The 21,982-nt window shown below is 43.2% G+C and overlaps 1 protein-coding gene across 1 annotated transcript in view; it reads left to right on the plus strand.

Annotated features, from left to right (window-relative positions):
• The window catches only part of DNER (delta/notch like EGF repeat containing), a 284,346-nt gene that overhangs the window by 102,910 nt on the left and 159,454 nt on the right, over nucleotides 1-21,982 (plus strand). The window contains exon 2 of the mRNA XM_081813453.1: nucleotides 19,918-20,220. Coding sequence (XP_081669579.1) covers nucleotides 19,918-20,220 — 303 coding nt within the window. The remainder of the gene's footprint in view (nucleotides 1-19,917; nucleotides 20,221-21,982) is intronic.

A 21,982-nucleotide genomic window follows, 5' to 3' on the forward strand; every position in this document is an offset into this window, starting at 1 on the left:
AGCAACCCTCAGTTTGTTTCCTGAGATTAAGAATTCCTCATATCAGTGAGGTCATATGATACATGTCTTTCTCTGATTGACTTATTTCGCTCAGCATAACACCCTCCAGTACTTGCTTTTTATCACAGCAATTGCTGAAAACCCAGCTTTGGCAGGACACTGTATCCTCAAAAGGAATATAGTGAGGTCTAATGTTGGAACCATGAACTACCTCTAGCTCGTAGTTTGTGATGTTTGGCAGAAGAGCATACCCTGCATTTCCTTTGAAAATTAAAAAAAAAAAATCTATAATCCTTAGCGTTCCCATGCCTTCATTGCGGCACCCATGATGTTTTGGCACACAGTTTGGGAACTGTGGATAGATGCATTGCTATTGCCATTTGACAGGCATGGAAACAGGGCTTGGGGTTGCCCCAGGGCCACTGGTATCATGAAAGAACCCCAGCCTGGACCCCAGTCCTGGTGAGTGGTCTTCCAGTACACTGTTGGTGGTCAAGAGTGGGATACTCTCTGTGCATGGCCAAGTGCAACAAATGGCAATCCATTTATGGTGCTCTCCAGGACCCTGGGCCATTCTGATGAGCTTCCTCTCTGGATGGTGTGAGAGACAGCACTGTCCTGAATGCAGATCCCAGTTATGAACAGATAATGAGCATCTTTCTGAATAACATTCTTCTAAATGAACTTATTTCTCTCCAGGAATCCACCATCTTCCTCAGTGTTCACTGACTTTGAAGCTATTTTGAATGTTTCCTATGATTTCTGCAGCACAACCCGGTGGAATACAAATCCTGCCTATTCTGTATTATTCACACTCTTCATTGATAAAGGCACTCATCCTTCATGTATATTTTCAGAACTGTACTTGGCTGGATTGTGTGTGGCTCATTCCAAAGTCTGAGAACTTTTCATCATCAAAGCAGATGATACCAGGTCACAGTTTTAATATTTTTACTCTGAACAGAACTGGAGGTGCAAACAACACTAGAAGAATCATCTATACAATTATACAGTTATTTTAATTCCTATTATAGTTTTTGTGAGGTGGATTGATTTTTCTCGTGAAATTTCTTGTGTGATGAAATAATTTCATGTTCTGAATATTTCTACATGATGAGTTGAATCTCCTATCATTCTGGGGCAAGAGAAGATAGTAAAAATATTTCCAGACATGACTCCTGCCTCATTGTGGGAGCTTTATATAGCTTTTTAAATGAAAGCTATAAAAGGTGGATTGTATAATACATGCAAGAAAATTGTCTTTGTCTTCTCCTGCTTTAGGTGATACATACAAGCAACAATGGTTGACAATGCTATGTGTAAGATATCTTGTAAGGTGAAAGCAGCCAAATAATGAGTAAATGAACAACTGTGGTTGTGTTCCAATAAAACTTTATTGATGGACACTGAAGTGTGAATCTTAAACAACTTTCACATAATATGAAAGATTAATCTTCTTTGGATTTTTTCAACCTTTTAAAAATTAAAAGTCATTCTTACCTTAGGCTGTATAGACAAATGGTGGGCTGAATTTGGCCTATGGGCCATAGTTTGCCAAGCTCTGTCTAGAGAAATTTCTGGCACACAGAGGGTGCTCAATAAATATTTGTTCAGTGACGAAGACCACATTTTTTAAAAAGGATTTTATTTATTTAGAGAGAGAAAGAGAGCGAGCAAGCAGGAGCAGGGGGAGGAGCAGAGGGAGAGGAAGAAGCAGATGCCCCATTGAGCAGGGAGCCCAACACGGGGCTCGATCCCAGGACCCTGAGATCATGACCTGAACCAAAGGCAGACGCTTAACCGACTGAGGCACCCAGGTGCCCCAAGACCACATTTTAAATTAAATTTTTATTATGAAATATTTCAAACACATAGAAAATCACAGAGATAATATAATTAGCATCTACCACTGAGACTCAGAAACATTATTCTGTCATATTTGCTTCAGTTTTTTAAAAAAATAAAACAGGCAGAGATATTGAAACCCACCACTCCCACTCTCACTCTGTTGTTCCTCCCCAACGCCTTTCCCTCCTCTCTGTCCAGAAACAGTTGTTATTGTGAGTTGGTATATAAGCCTTCTCTGTGTGGGTTTTTATTTTTTGTTTGTTTGTTTTATTTATTTATTTTAGGGGGAGAGGGGCAGAGGGAGAAGGAGAGAGAGATTTCTAAGCAGCCTCCTTGCTGAGTGCAGAGCCCAGCATGGGGTTTGATCTCATGACCCTGAGATCATGACCTGAGCCCAAACCAAGAGTTGAACGCTCAACCGACTAATGCCCCCAGGCCCCACTGTGTGTGTTTATATTTTTACAACATGGGTATAAATGTACACAGAAGAGTCATATTGAATCTATCCTTCTGCAATTAGCTTCCTTCCCCCTCACTCACCACTGTGTTTGTCTGTGGCTGTCAGATATATCTCTAGTTCGTTCATTTAAATTTTCATGTAGTTTAATATATTCATCTTTTATGAGTCTTACTCGAGAGATTCTTTCTGAAACTTGATGTTGTAAAGATATTCTTCTATATTTCCATCTACAGTAGGAATCTGTAATCTTTTTCTGCAGGGGACCAGAGAATCAATATTTTGGGCTTTACTAGCTGCTGTTGGTGGCAGCCCCTCAACTCTGTGAAAGCAGCTGTGGGCAATACCTATGGAAATGGGAGTCACTGTGTTCCAATAAAATTTTATTTTTGAAATCAAGCAGTGGGGCTGGATTTGGTCCATAAATGGTAATTCCAGACCACTGACATGTTTTAATGGTTATATTTTTAACATTTTGATACAAAATTCATCTGAAACTCACTTTTGTGTGAGTGTGTGCGGCATGAGTTACATATTTATTTTAGCCACAGGGATCAGTAATTATTTAGGTACCACTTCCTAAATAGTTTATCCTCTCTGCACTAATTTTTAATGCCTTCTTTGTTACATATTGTTTCTTTGGTTTCTAGGGTATATCTCTGTGTTCTCTTTTCTGATACATTATTCTATTTGTCTATCCCTTTGCCAGCACTATACTGTTACAATGATTATAGCTTCATAATGAATTTTAATATCTGGGAGAGAAAATATGTCCTTATTTTTTGTTAAGTTATCTTGGAAATACTTGGTCCTTTCCTCTCCCATCTGAATTTTTGGATCAATTTGACAAATTAGGAGAGAAAAAAAGAATATGGGATTTTGGTTGGAACTATATCTTTCTGCCTGGATTAGTATTCTCATTATGAACTAGCCAATGACCGTGGGGAAGTTATTCTAATTCTCTGAGCCTCAGATATGCAGATGACAGTACCAACTGCTTAGGGTTATAGCAAAGATGAAATGAGATGATGCTTGGAAAACACTGGGAATTGTGCCATGCATAGTGTAAGCAGTCAGAAATCATAGCTTTTATTAGCTATGAGTGTTCTTTGGTACAAGCGCTCTTATCAAAAGTACCAATAGTTAATCATGTCGGTTAATCAAAGAAGTAAATTTAGGTGGGGAATCGTAAAGAAGTTTCAAAAATAGTTTAAGCATCTTGTTTTATCTTAAAATGTATCATGTATGTTTATGTAGCAGGGGAAGGGTTTTGTTGACTTTTTATCCACAGTTCCACATGCCAATGACGGTTTGTTTTTCTGTGTGCTCTGTAATTTGTTATTGTGAGCTCATTTTGATAAGTGTCTGTGTGTGCGCATTCACGTGTGTGAGCCTCATGAGCTCTGCATGGTGAAAGAGGTAGCTCATCACTCTGCTGGTCTTGGGCTTAGGATTTTCATATCAAGGAGATGTCAATTGCATGGGACATTCATATGGGAGATTTTGATTACTCATGGGTAGTCTTTTTTCATCCAAAGACCCTGAAGAGATGTCAGCTTTTCTGCTGTTTCTCTAAGCCCGCTGGTAGATTTATTCCGGGACACTCACCCCCCTTTTCTTTTAAGATTTTATCTTTAAGTAATCTCTGTACCCAAGGTGGGGCTCAAACCCACAAACCTGAGATCAAGAGTCACACACTTCACTGACTGAGCCAGCCAGTGGGGAGCCATTCCCCACTAGTCGCTGACCTCTCAAGACAGGGGTGCAGTTGCCCCTGGACAACCTCCCTGTAAAAAGAAAACAGGGTGGCTCTCAGAGGCTTTATGTGTGGGCATGGTTATAGGTCCCCCTCTTTTCCTGGGCTCAGGGCCATAGTTCCCATCTCTGTGTAACATCTGGAACCCAAACCCCAGTCCTTATGTCTTATTTCCAGGTTTATAACCCCTGAGGTCAATGCAGTATTGTCTGCTAATAGTTATGGTTGCGAGTTCTTTTATCACTCCTGAAACATAAGGATCCGCCTTCTCTCCCACCTCCTTTTAAAGTTCACCTTTGAGTGAAAGCTTTTTCTATTTTATCTAATATTATTACATGGTTTTACCTGGAGAAAAGCCTTGCACATCAGTTCAGTCTTGATCATGAAAGTCCTGAATAATGAAATTTTCCATCAATAAAGCTTTTTATTTCCTGAGTGCCTACAGCATTTACATATGTAAGAAAAGTCGTGGTGTCTGTAATCTTTACACACGAACTTAATTCACATATTTAATGATAATAGCATTATTAAATGGGATTGGTTTCCTTAACATTCTAAAACGGTTCAGAGGAGGCTCTGTGCTCAAAAAAAAAAAATCAGTTTGCCAAAAAACCCTTAATTCTACATGGTTATGCTTTCTTTTTTTTTTTTTTTTAAAGATTTATTTATTTATTTGAGAGAGCGAGAATGAGAGAGAGAGAGAGTACATGAGTGGGCAAGGGTCAGAGGGAGAAGCGGGCTCCTCGCTGAGCAGGGAGCCCGATGCGGGACTCGATCCCGGGACTCTGGGATCATGACCTGAGCCGAAGGCAGTCGCCCAACCAACTGAGCCACCCCGGCGCCCCATGGTTATGCTTTCTTAACAGTTTTCCAGGGGATTTCACTGCCCTTCTAATTTCATGCCTTCACGGGAAGTGCTAAATATTTGTGTTTCTAAGGAGATAATTTGGACGATCACTATTGTAAAGTACCTCTAAGCTATCGTACCCTATTGTACTACTTCTGTGGTTATAATTACACATGCACCAGCTCTCTGGTGGTTTAAAGGGTAGCTTGTCATGGTGGAGGAAACCCCCCTGCATCTTAAAAGACAGTGCACTGAAGTAGAGCTAGAAGGTTCTCTCTTCTGCTTCCCTGTAGAGCGGTCCTGTGTCCACAGGGCTACAAAATTAAGGGGAGGTGGTTTTCTGATCCTCCTCCCTCCATTCCCTGCCCTAACTCCCTGATGGCAGAGCCTCCAGTCTCTGTTGCTGACCATCCTTGTTTCTGTGCTTCACAACCCATGGCTGTTTCTAGCTTTTATGGAGTGCCTCCTTCATTCTCAATGCTGCTTTTCTTTTCCTTTATAATTTTTGCTTTTATTTCTTCTGCCTTTTATGACTTCACAGTTCCTCTCAGCTTTCCTCACAGAAGAAAACCCTGGCTTTTTAGTAGATGTTGCTGGCCATTCGGGGAGCTTCTTTCCAACTACATGATGACATGACTAATCTGAGCACACATGCACTTTGAGGGGCTTTGGCTTTTGTGGATTTAAAAACAATTGCTACTGGATATCTAGGGCCTGCTAGCATTTTATTTTATTTCTTTTTCCTTTTTATCTTTTATCTTCATGAAGCTGCTTCTGTGAAGCCTGCTGATTCTAGAAGGCTTATCCCCAGGTCAATGAGGTTCGACAACGTGAAGACTTTAGATGTATCTGCAGAGCCACTGATTCTTGTCCTCATCTCTGGGAGCAGATGGATATTAAAATTAGAGCAGCTGTTTCCACTTAAGGTTAGAAAAACTGAAAAGAGAGCAAAGGGAGTTTTCGTGCCTGCAGAGAGAAAAACACACATCAAAGTAGTTAAGAGGCCAGCAGGTACACAAGCATGTGAAGCACTTCACAGCTTCAAGCAAAAGCCTTTCCCAAATAGGGTGACCCTGATTTGTACTCTTTCACCTGGTGTCATGGACATCTGCAGGATTCTCTGCCAACTTTTCTTCAGGATCCTGGGCTACCAAGCCTAGCAGGTATGGAACACCGTGCCTGGTGGGAAATGCTCTGAGTGAAGAACGCTCTAGAAGAAAGCAATGCCCTTTCTTTGATTCAGACAATAAATACTGGTTGAGGGCCTGCTATGTGCCTGGGTTAGCAGCTCCTTGCTCCCCTACCCCACCTACGTGTCATTTGTCACTTATGCCTATTTTCAAAGATGGAGAGATGAGCACATTTTAATATTTGGAGACTACCTTTGGGGTCCCTAACAGGAATGGAAGGCTCTTTTGAAAGAGGGAGACTGACTGGAGTCCTCACTCAGGCTTACCTTGTTCCCCTGGCTTTCTAAAACTTCTAGAACAGAGGCCAAGCCAGGGGAAAAACAGGGAGGCTGCCGCATCTTGATTCCTGCTGACTTCCTTGGCCCCCGTGGCCTCAGGTGGCTGCTGGGCTGGGGAAGAGTCTCTGTGGAATCCGGGAGCCCCTCTGCAGTGTCCCCCACCTGGGCGGAGTGTCAGGAAGGGGCCTTATGCTCACTTTTGGGCAAAGGCAAGTTGGTTTCATTACTTTTGCTAGCATCTACAGGGGTCTTTCAGGAAGGGAACTCTGGGTGCAGGAAACTCTCAAGATGGGTGCAATTGACACCAGCCTTGACAAGACAGGGCCTCCTGCCAAGGACAGTTACCTGCCTCCCTCCCTCAGGTTGGCCCACTGGCCACAGAATTGCTAGACGGCAAAGACACGACCTAGGAAACTCGCTGGCGTGTGGCCTGTTCCCCAGTTGAGTAGAAGGACTTGTAGTGGTCTCGATAAACCACCTCTTTCACCCCTCAGGGCTGTTGCACCTGCTGTTTCCCTGGCAGAAGCCCCCTTTCTTGCTCTTCTTTCCTTGGATAGCTCCTTCTTGACCCTTGAGACTTAACTTTACACTGGAAGATTTTCTGAATTGCTTGGTGAGTCCAGTGCCCCATTCCCTGTTTCATAGCACCCTGTGCACATCTCATGGCTCTGACTTCACTGTGATAAAGCCATGGTGTATAATCTGTTATTCCCCGCTAGTCGCTGACCTTAAGGCTTGTGCCATTCATCTGTATATTTCTAGATACATGGCCAGACCTTTTCCATGATAACCATACTGAGCCTATGAGATTGCTTCTTCCATCATATCATTGCTAGATATAGAAATTATCATTAATTAAAACAAATTCACCTTTATTTTAAGAACTAAAATTCTAAATTTCCTGACAGAATTCCTAGGATCGGTGTGCTAAGAAGTTAGAATCCTGACTGTGCGGGGCCCTGTTTTTAGAGCACGTTGGATGATGGGACAACTGACTGAATGAATGGGAAAAGACATCGTGAATTAAGTGAAAGGGCCTGCTAAGGGTGGGGCTTGCCTTTAACTGCCTAGTGGGTCAAAATAAACCTGATATGTGTATACAGTAGGTATTAAATTTTGTTTTAAATTGTGAAGTATAACACATATACAGAAAAGTGCTCAAATCAACAGGTACAGCTCAATGTATTATAAAATGATCACCTTTGTAACTACCCACCATGTCAAGAGTGAGAATGGTGCCCTTCAGCCTCTTTCTGAGCCCCACCTCTCCCTTCTCCCCAAAGGTAACCACTGTCCCAACTTTCATCTTTCGGTTTTGCTCTTTGTTGTCGTCACACAAATGGAAACAATGTTGCATTGGGGAATTTATTCTTATTGTTCTGTCGGCACACAAATGGAAACAATGTTGCATTGGGGAATTTATTCTTATTGTTCTGTCGGCACACAAATGGAAACAATGTTGCATTGGGGAATTTATTCTTATTGTTCTGTAAGACTATAATTCTTTCTTTTTCATGGCTGGAGAGGATTCTTTTGTATGAGTATACTACAATTTATATATCTGACTCAATGGATATTTGAGTAGTTTCCACATTTTGGCACTCATGAATGGACATATGAGCATTCTGTGTATGTTTCTCAGTGCACATTTGCCTGTTTCTCTATTAGGCATATATCTAGGTGTGGATTTCTAGGTCAGAAGGTAAATATTCATTCAACCTTAGGAGATAATGCCCAATAGTTCCCAAAGCAGTTGAGCCAACATACGATCCACCACTAATTTATTCTTCCTGTTTTATTATGTCCTCATCAAAACTTGACTTTATCAGTCTTTTGATTTTTGTCATTTGTGTAAATGCATAGTAATCTCTTATTGTGATTTTAATTTGCATTTCTCTAACTAATGATGTTGAGGAACTTTTCTTTTTTTTTTTTTTAAAGATTTTATTTATTTATTTGAGAGAGAGAGAATGAGAGAGCACATGAGTAGGGGGAGGGTCAGAGGGAGAAGCAGGCTCCCCGCTGAGCAGGGAGCCTGATGCGGGACTCGATCCCGGGACTCCAGGATCATGACCTGAGCCGAAGGCAGTCGCTTAACCAACTGAGCCACCCAGGCGCCCCCGTTGAGGAACTTTTCTTATGATTTTTTGGCCATTTGGATATCATTTTTTTGTGATGAGCCTGTTCAGGTCTCTTGCCCATTTTTCTATGGCGTTGTCTCCACCATGCCACCTTCATTAATGTAAACAATTCTTTATTCTGGAGATGAGCCCTTTGTGGATTACATGTATTGCAAATACCTTCATCTATTCTTTGGCTTGCATTTTTACTCTTATTGGTATGTGTGTGTGTGTGTGTTTAAAGATTTATTTATTTGAGAGAGAGAGAGAGAGCGAGCGCATGAGCAAGGGGAGGGGCAGAGGGAGAGGGAGAGAGAGTTCCAAGCAGACTCCGTGCTGAGTGCAGCGCTTGATATAGGGCTTGATCCCATGACCCTGAGATCATGGCCTGAGCTGAAACCAAGAGTTGGATGCTTAACCGACTGAGCCACCCAGGTGCCCCTATTGGTGTGTTTTGATAAAAAGAAGTTTGTAATTCTGGTATAGTCCAACTCATTAATAATTTTTCCATTATACTTAGTGCTCTTTGTATCCTGTTTATTAAATATTTATACACTCTGAAGTCATGAAGATATTCTCTTCTGTTAGCATTTTGAAGCTTTATTTTTTTGCCTTCCATTTCAGACCTACAATTCACTTGCAATTTAATTTTGTGGATGATGTTAGGGAGGAATCAAGCTTAATTTTTTTACCTATATGGATATCAATCTAGTGAGAAGACTATATTTATTGTACTACCCTATTCCATAAATGAAGTGTCCATATGCGATCTTTCTAGTTCTTGACTATTCCAGTGTTCCAATGACTGTAGCTTTAAATTCATGATCTCTTATGCCAGCAAGCCATCAATATTGTTCTTATTCAAGAGGGTTTGGACTGTCTGGGGGTCATTTTGCACAAAGAACAGGAAAAAAAAAAACACTATTGTGATTCCTATTGCAATTCCATTGAATCTGTAGATCACTTTGGGGAAAATCTGAATCTTTGTAATACTGTTTTTAATCTACGACTAGAATACCCTTCCATTTACAAATGTCTTCTTTAATTTACTCAATGCTATTTTGCTATGTTATAGTTCTCTTTGTTGAGGCCATGCACTTCTATCATTTGGTTTATTCCTAGGTTTGGGGGGATTTTTTTGATATATTGTAAACAACACCTTTAAAAATATTAGTTTTGTTTATTTCTGATAAATAGAGATGCAATTAAGAAAATTTTTGACCTTGTATCTAGCAACCTTGCTGACATTCCATATTCTAATAACTATCATGCATAATCATTCAGTCTGAGAGTTACGAGTTTTTTTTTTCCTATTCAATCCTTAATCTTTCCTTTTATTCTTGCTTCCCTGTACTGGCTTAGGACCTTTGTGCAATGTTTGGTGGAAGCCGCGATAGCAAACGTCCTTGCTTCGTTCTCGATTTCAGTGAGAAACTTTTTAACACCAATAGGTGTTACATTTGCTGAAGGTTCTTTTTTTTTTTTGTAGATTAAAGAAGTGCCTTCTATTCCTAGTTTTCTACAAGTCTTCACTCTAACTGAACGTTGAATTTAATAAAATGCTTTTCCTGCATAAGTTGCGGTGATCATCTGAACGTCACGGGAAGTTTAATTCCCAATCCACTGCAGGCTTCTTTTCCTGAGGAGGCAGGGGGATAAAAGTTGACATATTTCCTGTATTCACGGCATTGCTGTTTTGTGAAAAGAGTTTGCCAGGATGTGTGAGTGTCTCTGATGAGAGGCGAAACAAGAAATGTATGTGCTGGAATTGTTCCGTAAGTCTCTGATTCAAGAAACTGGTCTTTGAATGACTAAAAGGCAAAGCGAAGCGACAACATCTTGTTTGAGGCTCATGTGCCTGTACTAGTCAATGCGGCGGAGTGTGATCCCTGGGATTCAGTTGAATATGGAAACTGAGGCACAAAGGGTTTCTGAAGAGCGGTTATTTAAATCTGGATGTATCTGTGACTGAGTGGGGCTTCAGGATTCATTAGGATGACTCTGGACCCGGTGCGTTAGCCAGACTAAAGCAAGGGTAGGGCCATCTCAGGATCATTTCCAAACAGAGCATGTTTTAAAGGGATCCTATTGAAAAAGTGGGAGAATAATTAGACATGTAGCTTATTTTTAATGGATTCATTTCACAGTCAGAAATCTGAGTTCTGCTTGCGATTTCCTTTTAGCCTACTTACAGGTGTAACTCTACCCACATGTGAAAACCAGGACAGGCTGATTTCAAGAAAATCAGCTCAGAATTGAGGGGAGAAGTGGACTGCCCAGATTAGTACTGGGATAAGTTTTCAAGTAGATCTAGAGTCTCTAACGCAGAGGTGAAGAAATACCAAAACACGAGGATGTGTGTTTTACAAAGACATGTAGCTCTTGATTCAGTAAAGTGAATGAGTGTTTTTATGATTTGGATTTGGAAAAAAGATATCATGGGATGCATTTCTTGGCAGATTCTACCACGGGCATAAGCACCATAGTGGATTTTTTTCCACATCTTTACTCCTAGTGGGTAAGCAGTTGGTGTTGGAATATAATTGAGATCTTTATTGAACCAAGTGGGAAAAATTCCTTTTTAAGGCAAAAATACTGTGACAGTTGGATTGCAGCAGTGTTCATTTGTCTTTCAGCATGAAGATGACATTTCTAACCAGTAGCAATTGCTATTTTGGACAGAGAAAACTCGTATTAAGACCTAAAAGGACATTAGGGCTCTTCAGTCCCCTCCCTTCCTTTCATGGTTGAGGAAACTGAGTCCCAGGAAACTTCCTTGCTTTGTCCATGATCACCCACAAGTGGACGTAAAACCACAGGCTTTCTCTACCATATCTCAGTGCAACTGCTCATTAGCATTTTGCCAGAAACCCTAAACTCCAAATTCTGGAATCGTCTTTCTCGTGGTCCCCGTCTCCCCAGTGGGCCGGCTGATGTAGACACTCTCCTGCTATTTCAAGACCCCTGGTCTGTGTGGCTCTTTCCCACCCACCTTCCTCCAGCACTCTGCCTATTTCTGTGTCTGGCTTCTGCAGTGGGCTTCCCATCATTGATCTTCATGTGGTTCAATGGGTGGCCGGGAGGGAAAGGAGAGAATTCCCATGTTCCTTCCAGTGAAGGAGAGCTGGGCGTGTGGCCCTGTACTGTGGTCTTGCTTGGTAGTGAGTTATCTAGATAAGTATTCCTTTCAGATTGCCAAGACTTCTTCTGCCCAATTCTTGCACAGAGTTACGATTAAAAGAGTGTCGGTCCCTTCTCGCCTGAAGCTATATTGCCAAGAGGTCTTTCCGTAATCAATCACTTGGGGCGTGCCAACCCAGTAAGAGAGTTGGGTGGGGAGAAAAATAGATGAATCGCTTTCGGTTGTATAATGCTCTGGTCAAGCTTTTCTCCTTAGAAGTCTTCCTAGATGAGCCCACCTACCTGTTTTTCCCTTTTGTGAACCCCAGAGTCAGTCTCATGTAGATGACGGGTTGATTGGCAAACTAAAGGGCCACATCATAAATACTGCATAGGTTTTATGGGCCCGGAGTCCCCTTGGCGGTCACTCCACTGCTGATGTAATGCAAGAGTAGTGACATGTAAACCGATGGCTGTGGTCGTATTCCAACAGAACTTTATTTCCGAAACCAGACTGGATTTGCCCTGCGCTTGTCGTGTGGCAACCCCTGGTTTACACCAACAAATTCTATGTCTTGGGTTTTGGACCAGGTATGTCGGAATCATCTGGGGAATGGTGAGACATAGAGGTTTCCGGGCCTCGCCCTCAGAGTGTCTGATTAGCAGCCTGGGGTGGGGGAATCTGGGGTTTAAAGAACTCTTTAGCCGATTCTGCTACTCAGATTACTATGATGGTCCATTCCACTTTTAAAAATTTGTGTGTGCACTTAGACACATACAAGTAAGCACATGACATTGTGCTTTGTGTTTAAAGGGGCACCTGGGTGGCTCAGTTGTTAAGTGTCTGACTTCAGCTCAGGTCATGATCTCAGGGTCCTCGGATCGAGCCCCTGCATCAGGCTCCCTGCTCCGCGGGAAGCCTGCTTCTCCCTCTCCCTCTGCTCCTCCCCCTGCTTGTGCTCTCTCTCTTTTTCTCTCTCAAATGGATAAATGAAATCTTATTAAAAAAATAAAAATATAAAAAATGGCACGATTTCATACACATCTCTCTGTGTGTTGCTTATTTCTTTGCCCTTTCTATTGAGGTGTCTTGTTGACATGTAGGAATTGATATAATAAGGGATTTAGTCCTTTGTCATACGTTGTACATATTTTCCCCCATCATGTTGTTACCTTTTGACTTGATTTATAAAATCATATGGATTTTTCAAACATTTTGATGGAGTGAAATGCATCCATCTGTTCCTTGAGGGCCATGGTCCTGAACTGGGAGTGATTTTGTTCCAGGCAACATTGGCAACATCTGGAGACATTTTTGATGGTCACAACTGTCACTGTGGGCAGGAGGGGTTCCGGCATCTGCTAAGTAGAGATGGGAGATGCTGCTAAACCTCCTACAACGTGCGGGGCATCCCCTCCAACAAAGGATGATCCAGCCCGAAGAGTCAAGGGTGCTGAGGTCGAGAAATACTGCTTTAAGGCTTTGCTTTTTGTTCCTTGACTACTAAGGCACCCCTTCTTCCTATGATATGAATATTTGCATCAGAATCTGTATAAAAAGTTCCTTAATTGATTTTTCTGCCAAGAAAAATTACTAAAGCAATGGCCCATTCTACTTCTTTCTTTTTTTTTTTTTTTTATTTTTTAATTTTGAGAGAGAGAGCACGAGTGGTGGGTAGGGACAGAGGCTGAGGGAGAGAGAGAATCTTAAGCAGACTCCACAGGCAGCACAGAGCCTGACATGGAGCTCGATCTCACGACCCTGAGATCATGACCTGAGCCAAACTCAAGAGTCAGACGCCTAACCGACTGAGCCACCCAGGCGCCCCTATTCTACATATTTCTTAATGCCACACACAGACGCCCGGCTGTATTTCTCTTCCTGCCTGCATCTTACTCCTCTCTCCCCTGTAAGTGCCATGAGTTCAGCATGTCCCCTCAGTGAGCTGTGTGGCCTGGGTCATGTCGTTTGCTCCATCAATGTGTGCAGATCCTCCTTCTGGCCTCTGTTGGGCTCGGGTACCTCAGACACCCTTCTCATTCTCGGGACGGCTCTGCCCACTGAGCAGTGGGCATACATGAGGGACGGACGTGGCTTCAGGGTTGTCCTGTATTTGTCTGGACCCTCTGCAAACAGGGTCAATGAAAACTGAGTGGCTGTCAATAGAATCTACAGTCCCAGAGCTGGAGGAGGCCTTGAGATGTTCTACCCTAAGCCCTCACTTAACGCGTGAGGAATGTGTGTCCAGAGCAGGCGAGTGACTTGGCCAGAGCCTCTCAGCCACCTGTGCAGACTGACGCCGGAACTCGTTGCTCAGCTGATCCATTTTTCATCAGAAAACTCCTTGCCGCTGCCTTTGTTCTGCTGAGAGCTGCCACGTCATTAGGGACTTTAGCTCATCCAGCACAGGATTCTTTTTTTTTTTTTTAAAGATTTAATTTTATTTATTTGAGAGAGAGAGAGAGCACAAGAGGGGTTAGGGTCAGAGGGAGAAGCAGACTCCCTGCCGAGCAGGGAGCCCAATGTGGGACTCGATCCAGAGACTCCGGGATCATGACCTGGTCCGAAGGCAGTCGCTCAACCAACTGAGCCACCCAGGCGCCCAAACACAGAATTCTAATAGTGGACGTGCATATAAGCAGGGTATTGATTCCAAATAGATGGCTCGGGGGAGTCCCAGGTAATCTGTCCAACCTTCTGTTGGACCGCAAGCTCTTTGAGGTGCAGGACTGGGCTTTACTCACCTTCCTGACCCCTCCTCCAGGTACCTTGTCTGGCCCTTAAATTCCAGGTACCTCACCTGGTGCTCAATAAATGTCACATGAATCACCGATCAGCCTTACTGAGTAGGAATGAAGCTCACAATTCTCTAAACTAGTGTGAAAGGATCCCTTGGGCAGCTGGTTCCACAGGCATTATCTCGGGCGTCACCCAGGCGATGCGGATGAAGGTGTTCAGAGGCTCCATGTTGAGGCAATCCTGCTAGCTTTGACTTCCTTATCTAATGACCCTAAAAATGGGCCTTTTTTTTTTTTTTTAAGATTTATTTGAGAGAAAGAGAGAGAGTGAGAGAGCACAAGCCGGGGGCAGAGGCGGAGGGAGAAGAAGACTCCCCGCTGAGCAGAGAGCCCGGTGCGGGGCTCGATCTCTGGGACCCTGAGATCATGCCCTGAGCTGAAGTTAGACGCTTAACTGACTGAGCCACCCAGGCGCCCCCCAAATGGGCCTTTTTTATGCCTGTTTTAAAATTGACCTTCCATCCTTCTGTTTGTATACTGCGGGGGGCATTAGAATTGCTGAAAACGGGGGCAGCAGTTTAAGGAAGGAAAACAGGTCATGGCTAACGTGTGGCATGAGAGGGCTTTCGCATCCCAAGTCGTGGGGTTGGCAGGCCCCTTCGCTCCTGTCTGGCCTCCCATCATGCCCTGCGCGCATCCCCGTGAAAGCTCTTGCTTGCAGTATAAATGATCTGAAACAGGTGAAAAGTCTAAAATAAAATATGAAAAGAATAGTTTCAGATTAGTTGTATAATGTGAAAAAATTTGGCTTAAATAGGTGATTAATGATGCAATAACAAGCAGCATTTCATCAATGAGCTTGCTGGTGGGTGGTAAGCAGAACAACATTAATCTGTGGGCTTTTTCTTTATTCTCCCTTAGAGCTGGTATTACAAAGACTTAATCATCCCCACCCCATCATTGGAGACTAGAAATTATAGCCAAGAAAAAACATCACCTGTTAAATTTTGAGTACCCCCAAAGTCAAGTCTATTCATTATGATCTTTTGGCAGTTTGGTTGTTTCCTGCTTGTAGTTCAAACTTAATGGGATTCCAGCATGGTAGTTAGTAACCTCCACAACAGGTTGATGATTATTGCATTTTATCTTAGATTTGCTGTTATGCAATCAAAACAGACCAGTTTTCTTTTTTTCAGTGAAACTAGCCTGAAGTATTCGAGAGTACAATGGCAGGTAGTTGTCATTGTTGGGGAAGCAGCTAATAGATGACCCAAGCAAGTAGCATTCATATGAACTGATTACTTTAAAGAAGGGATCGATGACCGTGTAGTGCATTGAGCGCCGGTCTGTGTCCCAGTGTGCATGTACGCACGTGTTCTCCATCACATCAGTCATTCTTGTGAATCCCTGCAGAAATCCATACAACGGACAGCTTCATTTTTAGCTTTTGTCATCTTTACTAGAAGCATCTCTCCTGGCAGCCCGTGAATCAGTCTTTACTTCCTCCCGATGCTGCTCATGCATCCTGCTCATGGATGAAGACAGCAGCTCTTAAACGAGGTCATTAATTCTCATCATATTTTCCTTCCAGCTCTTTATTCTCTACCTGGTGGAACGGAGCATGGTGAATTGGGCATTGCTGCGGGGACCTGCCCTTTGTACCCGGTTCTATCCACTGGCACCCGGGGTGACGGGCTTCAGCAGCGGCTCACCTGGTGGACGGTCTCTGGGGACTGGTGCCATGGTGTTGGGGGCCATCTGTGACCCCCACTGAGCCCTTACTCTTTCTGCCCTCCCTTAACAAGGCGAAGGCAGGAGGTTGTGCTGGCTCTGCCTTACCTCTCGGGTCAACGGAGACTTTCCCCCTTTTTAAAGCTGATTTAAAGTTATTGAATTGCTCTAAAACACGCTAGGACAGATGCATGAGGCATTCCTTGATTTTCATTCTCAAGACCTGGGACGGGGCCTTGGAGAATCCTAATTCCATTTCATGTTTCAGGACACTCATGGGCTCTGGCAGCTACTTGCATATAACATCATTCATTCACTCAGTCAGTCATTGGATCATTGTTCATTCGACAGCCCCTGTGTGCCCGGTACTGTTCCTAGGGTGGAGTGGGGACCTTCAAGTAAACAAAACAGGGGAAAGCAATCTGAACTCACAGGGTTTACAAGCTAGTGGGGAAAATACAAAATCAATATAATAAATAGGTCACTTTTGTCCCTACAATATATTAGCACATAATAGATGTTTTGGAGAAAAATAAAACAGAGAAAGTGGAATCAACAGTACCAAGGGGTGGAGACTTGCACAGTTAAATTGTGTGGCCAGGGAAGTCCTCATCAGAAGATGACATTTGAGCAGACTCAAAGGAGGTTTGGGAGCAGCTATGTGTGTTCCTGGAAGAGGGCAGAGCAGGTGCAAAAAGGCTTTGAGGTAGGAGAGTGCCGGGAGATGTAATATGCCGAATGTCGTGGTAGGCACACAGGAAGTACCCAGTGAACGGCAGGTAGTACTAGTTTTGCAATTGTTCTTAGTGCTCATACTAGGTTGCTGGGTATAAACTCTATAGGGACAGACACTGCCTCTGTTTGTTTTTCCTTTTAGCATTTTTTCCCCAGATCTGATAGAGTTCATGTCAAATAATAAGACCTCAATCAATATGTGTTGAGTATTATCATTATACTTGTATTGCAAAGAAGCCTCTTGAAGTGATGGTCTTCGTTGGCCTACATTTAATCCTTACTTATTTTCTGTGGCTTACAGAAATAGAACACTGACCTCTGGCCTTCTCCACAGGGATTGTGTCTGTGGTAGGATAATAACTTACTATCAAAGTTGTAGTGCTGTCTTGTGGCCAGAACTCTTGGCTGGGAGTCAGAAGATGTGACAGCTCAGGCATCATTCTTTTGTAGTGGCTGGGATGGGTCACTGCACACCGCTGTCCTGTTTCTGAACGGTCATATGGGTTCAGAAAAGTCCTTCTCTATTTCAAAGTTGTGAGCACAGATGAGATACTATACGGCGATGTTCTTTGAAAACTCTCCATGGCCACCTTAGAGGGAGGGGTGGGTATTACCGCGCCCGGTGGCCTTTACTGTGCAGGTGGGAGCTGTGCTTTGCATTCTTTTCACGGAGGAGGTGCCTCTCTGAGGGCCAGTCGTGGCCAGCAGTGGGCTGTGATGATGCAGCAAGAGCCTCAGGGGGCGTCTGGGTGGCTCAGTTGGTTAAGCGACTGCCTTCGGCTCAGGTCATGATCCTGGAGTCCCGGGATCGAGTCCCACATGGGGCTCCCTGCTCGGCGGGGAGTCTGCTTCTCCCTCTGATCCTCTTCCCTCTCGTGCTCTCTGTCTCTCATTCTCTCTCTCGCAAATAAATAAATAAAATCTTAAAAAAAAAAAAAAAGAAGAGCCTCAGGGCCTCTCTGGCCATCAGATAGCTGGTCTTCGCTTTAGGGACACTTCACTCTCAGCTTCACAATGGAGGTTTGGATTTCCCGAGTTAATTTTTGTAATCATCTCTTCAGTGTATTTAAATAATTTAAATGTATTTCTCTGTTTTCAGGGCTGTGTTCAATGTCTTAATTTGTGACATCTAGGTCAACCTCAGATGTCATTTTAAAAAGTTGATCTCAGAAACCTGGCTATATGTCCCCTTTATCCTAGCTAATTAAAAATAAAATAAAATAAATTCTCCTTCCTGTCAAATAATTCTTGAGGTGAGACCCATTCCATGAAGACTTCCAAAAAATAAATCAGAAATGAGATAACAATATTGTAGCTACAAGAAAGCAGTTCACATCTGTCTCTCATCATGCTTTGCCTTCCAAATATCAGTTGATCTCTTTATTTTGTCAACACTTAAATAAAAAGCCCTGCCATGTTTTCCGTGTTCCTTGACATGCTAGGAATAGTGTCATGAACATGGCAGATAAAGTCCCTGCACTCACAGAGCTCACAAGTTTATGGGAGAAAAAAAAGGATTATTTTAGATTTTGTAGGGAGGGAAGGCTTTTCTGAGGAGGTGGCAGTTGAGCAGAGAACTTTGTGAAATGAAGTGGAGAGCCATACAAAGCTTGTGAGAAAAGCCCATTCAGGCAGAGGGCCCAACAGGTGCAAAGACCCTGAGGTGGGAATGATCTCGGCAAAGTCTAGGGACAGAAAGGAGGTGAGGAGGGGAGAGTGTTAGGGAGGAGGGAAGAGAGGACATCAGGGGTAGGAAGGGGCCAGATCAGGAAGAGCTTTGTCTGACATGGAAGGAGTCTGGGTTTTACTTTAAGTTGATAATGATTGTAAATATTTGAAATAATTTACAGTTTAAATATTTTCCTCAGATACTAGTCCATCTCCTTTTAACTGAGATTCTGTGAAGGAATTGCCAAGTGATAGCAGAGGACATTGTGGTATTTTTGGAGCTTTAGTTTATTCAACCCCAAATCCCTCAATATTCCTTAAGGGGTTTGTTGGAAATTGTCTGACAAGGATAATTAGCAGGACGAGAAGCTGTTTCACCATGCAGAATTCTCTCCACGTGTGTTTATGTGTGAATTCATTTCAACAAGAGAAATTGAGGGTCTCATTTCTCTGTAGTCTATTCTTTACTGAATTCTATTTTATGATCAGCCCTGAGAAGCGTGGGGTACATCAGATAGAGGTCTAATTTTCTGTTCACAGAAGCAAATGATAATTGAATAAAGCACTGAGAACATGTCCGAACCCTTTGAGCTGTCTCAAGAGAAGCAGCTGATCATTTCCTTGTTTTCTAGCATGTCTCCAAGTCATAACAAATGGTGATTCACAGGTCAGCAAAAGACTCAGGGATAGACACTTTACTTAGAAACATTGTCACAATTTAAAGACCTGTGAGAGAATTTTTATCTTCCATATCCAGCAGGGTGACATTTCTCTGTGATCGCCCTCCAAAATAGGTAGAAACTTTCATAAAATTCTGCTTCATGTACGTCTTCACCATGCTCTACTCTGGCTAAAATTGTCACACGGGGCAGTCATTTTGGAAGCTTTTAATTCAATAACATCCCCTTAAAAAGGGTTGTTCATCAGGTAGAAATTGGGAGACACAGGTAAGCACATCTTTAGGGGAGATAAGTTAGTTGGGCAGTCCTTTCTCATAAGGAAACCTTACGAGGGTCCAGACGGTGGAAAAGGAGATTCCAGTTGAGATCCTTAGTATCCTTTGTCATGACTGGCCGCTAAAAAAAATATCAAAGTTGGTATCTTCCTAATGAGCCTCAGTTTTAAATGTTTTTGCCCTAGAAAATTCCTCTCAGTAATGTGTTGCTGAAATCAACATTATTTAGGGGCTGGGGTTTGGGGAAGCTGTTCCCTAGGTGCGTTCTTGCTGGTCGCTTGGTATCTGCGGAAGGGTTAACGTTGGGATGACCTTGGAAGGCTCCCCCACGACCGCACAAGTAGTTCAGGCCCCGAATACGGCAGGAGCAGCGTTTCCTGTAGCCGCAGCTCTGAGACACGGAGCTAATTGCCCGGCGATGGCACCGCTCTTCTTACGAGGGACTAATTGACCCATTTATGGTCTCGTTTCAGCTCGTGGCGGATCCTTGCGCCAGCACCCCCTGTCACCATGGCAACTGCAGCAGCAGCAGCAGCAGGGGGGGCTACCTCTGCGTTTGCCACGAAGGCTACGAAGGTCCCAACTGTGAACAGGCGCTGCCCAGCCTCCCCGCCTCCGGCTGGACCGAGTCCATGGCCCCCAGGCAGCTGCAGCCTGCCCCCGCCACCCAGGAGCCCGACATCATCCTGCCCCGCTCTCAGGCCACCGTGACCCTGCCCACCTGGCAGCCCAAAACAGGGCAGAAAGTTGTAGAAATGAAATGGGATCAAGTGGAGGTGAGAACGTTTGATTGCCTGCGTAAGGAGCCAGTGCGGTTAAAATAATTCCAGTGGTTCTAATATTGGCAATAAAAACGGAAGACCTTTCAGTTGCCCCCTTGACAAAACCAGGTGTCTACCCTTCTTCCCATGGGCACTTTTGTGTAGGAGATCTCTTCTGGTTACACGAAGGAGACTTTTCAGTTATGACTGTTTTGTGGGCATAAAGAGAGTAAGCAAGGAAAGAAAACGAATGAAGTTCTTTTCTGGAACGATATCCACATTTCTGTGAGACAGTGTTGGATTGCGGGCAGACCCTCCACTGTTGACCGAAGTTTCCTTAATATTATGCTTAACTTCTTGTTCATCATTTGGTGCCTTGCCGCCAATATGATTTTAAAAAGAGATGCTATCAGTGATTTTTAAAATATTTTGAGACTGCATTTGAGAATGAAATTTCCAAATTTTATCTATTTTGGCAGGAACAAATGCTGTTTATTGAATCTCGTCCAGTCTGGGTTTGGCTTGTATTTTCAAGCTCATTGAAAGTCTCATGTCGAGGAATTTTCAGCAGACCCTTGAAAGTTGCCATACAACATAAATTTGCTAGCTAGGAGAGTCAGGGAACAAATCCAAATCATGACTTTGAGGTGACATCGATTGAGTGTAATTCCATTCCATATCTTGTATTTTATATGGCAACCTGTGATCATATATTATTACTGGTTTTGTAGCTTAAATGACAAAACACATAGATCTTGTGTAGCAGTTTTAGAGTCAAGGAATATGTCTAGAAGTTTCCCTTATTGTTATAAAAGAGACAAGGCAGCATTTCTTCTTTTACTTTCTTGGGTTGTTCTAACCAGTTGACCCATTTTTTTTTTTTTCATCGCCACACAATTTATGAAGGCCATATTCAGACTGCAGGACAGTGTTTTCAGCCTACTTAAAAAACTGTGAATGTGTTCTGATTTCAGACTTTTAATAAATGCTCTGAAGTTTTGATTTGAACCCTCCTTGCGGAGTGACTCACTTCTTGAATGTGAACTAGATTTGATTCTACATTTGTCAAGGAAGTGTCGCTTAAAGACAGTTTCTCCCCAACCAGCCATTGCAATCTATTTATTTAAAGACATGCTATCCAACTGTTGGTAAATGTAGAAAGAAATGCCTTATCTTCCCGGCATGCTATAATTTCTTAGGCTGTTCAAGAAGGAGGTTAAAAAGTTGCCGGGGGAGGGGGGGCACCTGGGTGGCTCAGTTGGTTAAGCAGCTGCCTTCGGCTCAGGTCATGATCCCAGGGTCCCCGGGATCAAGCCCTGCATCGGGCTCCCTGCTCGGCGGGGAGCCTGCTTCTCCCTCTCCCTCTGCCTGCCTCTCTGCCTACTTGTTCTCTCTCTCTATCTCTCTGTCAAATAAATAAATAAAATCTTTAAAAAAAAAAAAAAGTTGCCAGGGGAAGATGGGAATATATTTGGGTTTCCCCTTTTATGGAGTAATGAGGCTTCAGAAACATGAAGCTCTTTGGAGTCTTAAGGGACTCAGATTGATGTAACAGTTGTCAGTTAACACAAATTGAACAGGTGGGACTTGCATCTTTGAATATCCATGGCGGGCCTTCTCCATGGCACTTGACCCTCAGGCCTACTGGACCGGAAGTTCTAAGTGTTGGGTGTGGGTGGAAGGGCCGAGAATTTCTGTATTGTTCTCAGTTAATTCACTGATGAGGGATACATTTAATACCCCTTTGTTTTGACTCCCCTGGGGGAAGACCATGCTC

The sequence above is a fragment of the Leptonychotes weddellii genome, chromosome 3 (assembly GCF_054177405.1).
Source record: "Leptonychotes weddellii isolate Sample4059 chromosome 3, ASM5417740v2, whole genome shotgun sequence".
Classification (NCBI taxonomy): domain Eukaryota; kingdom Metazoa; phylum Chordata; class Mammalia; order Carnivora; family Phocidae; genus Leptonychotes; species Leptonychotes weddellii.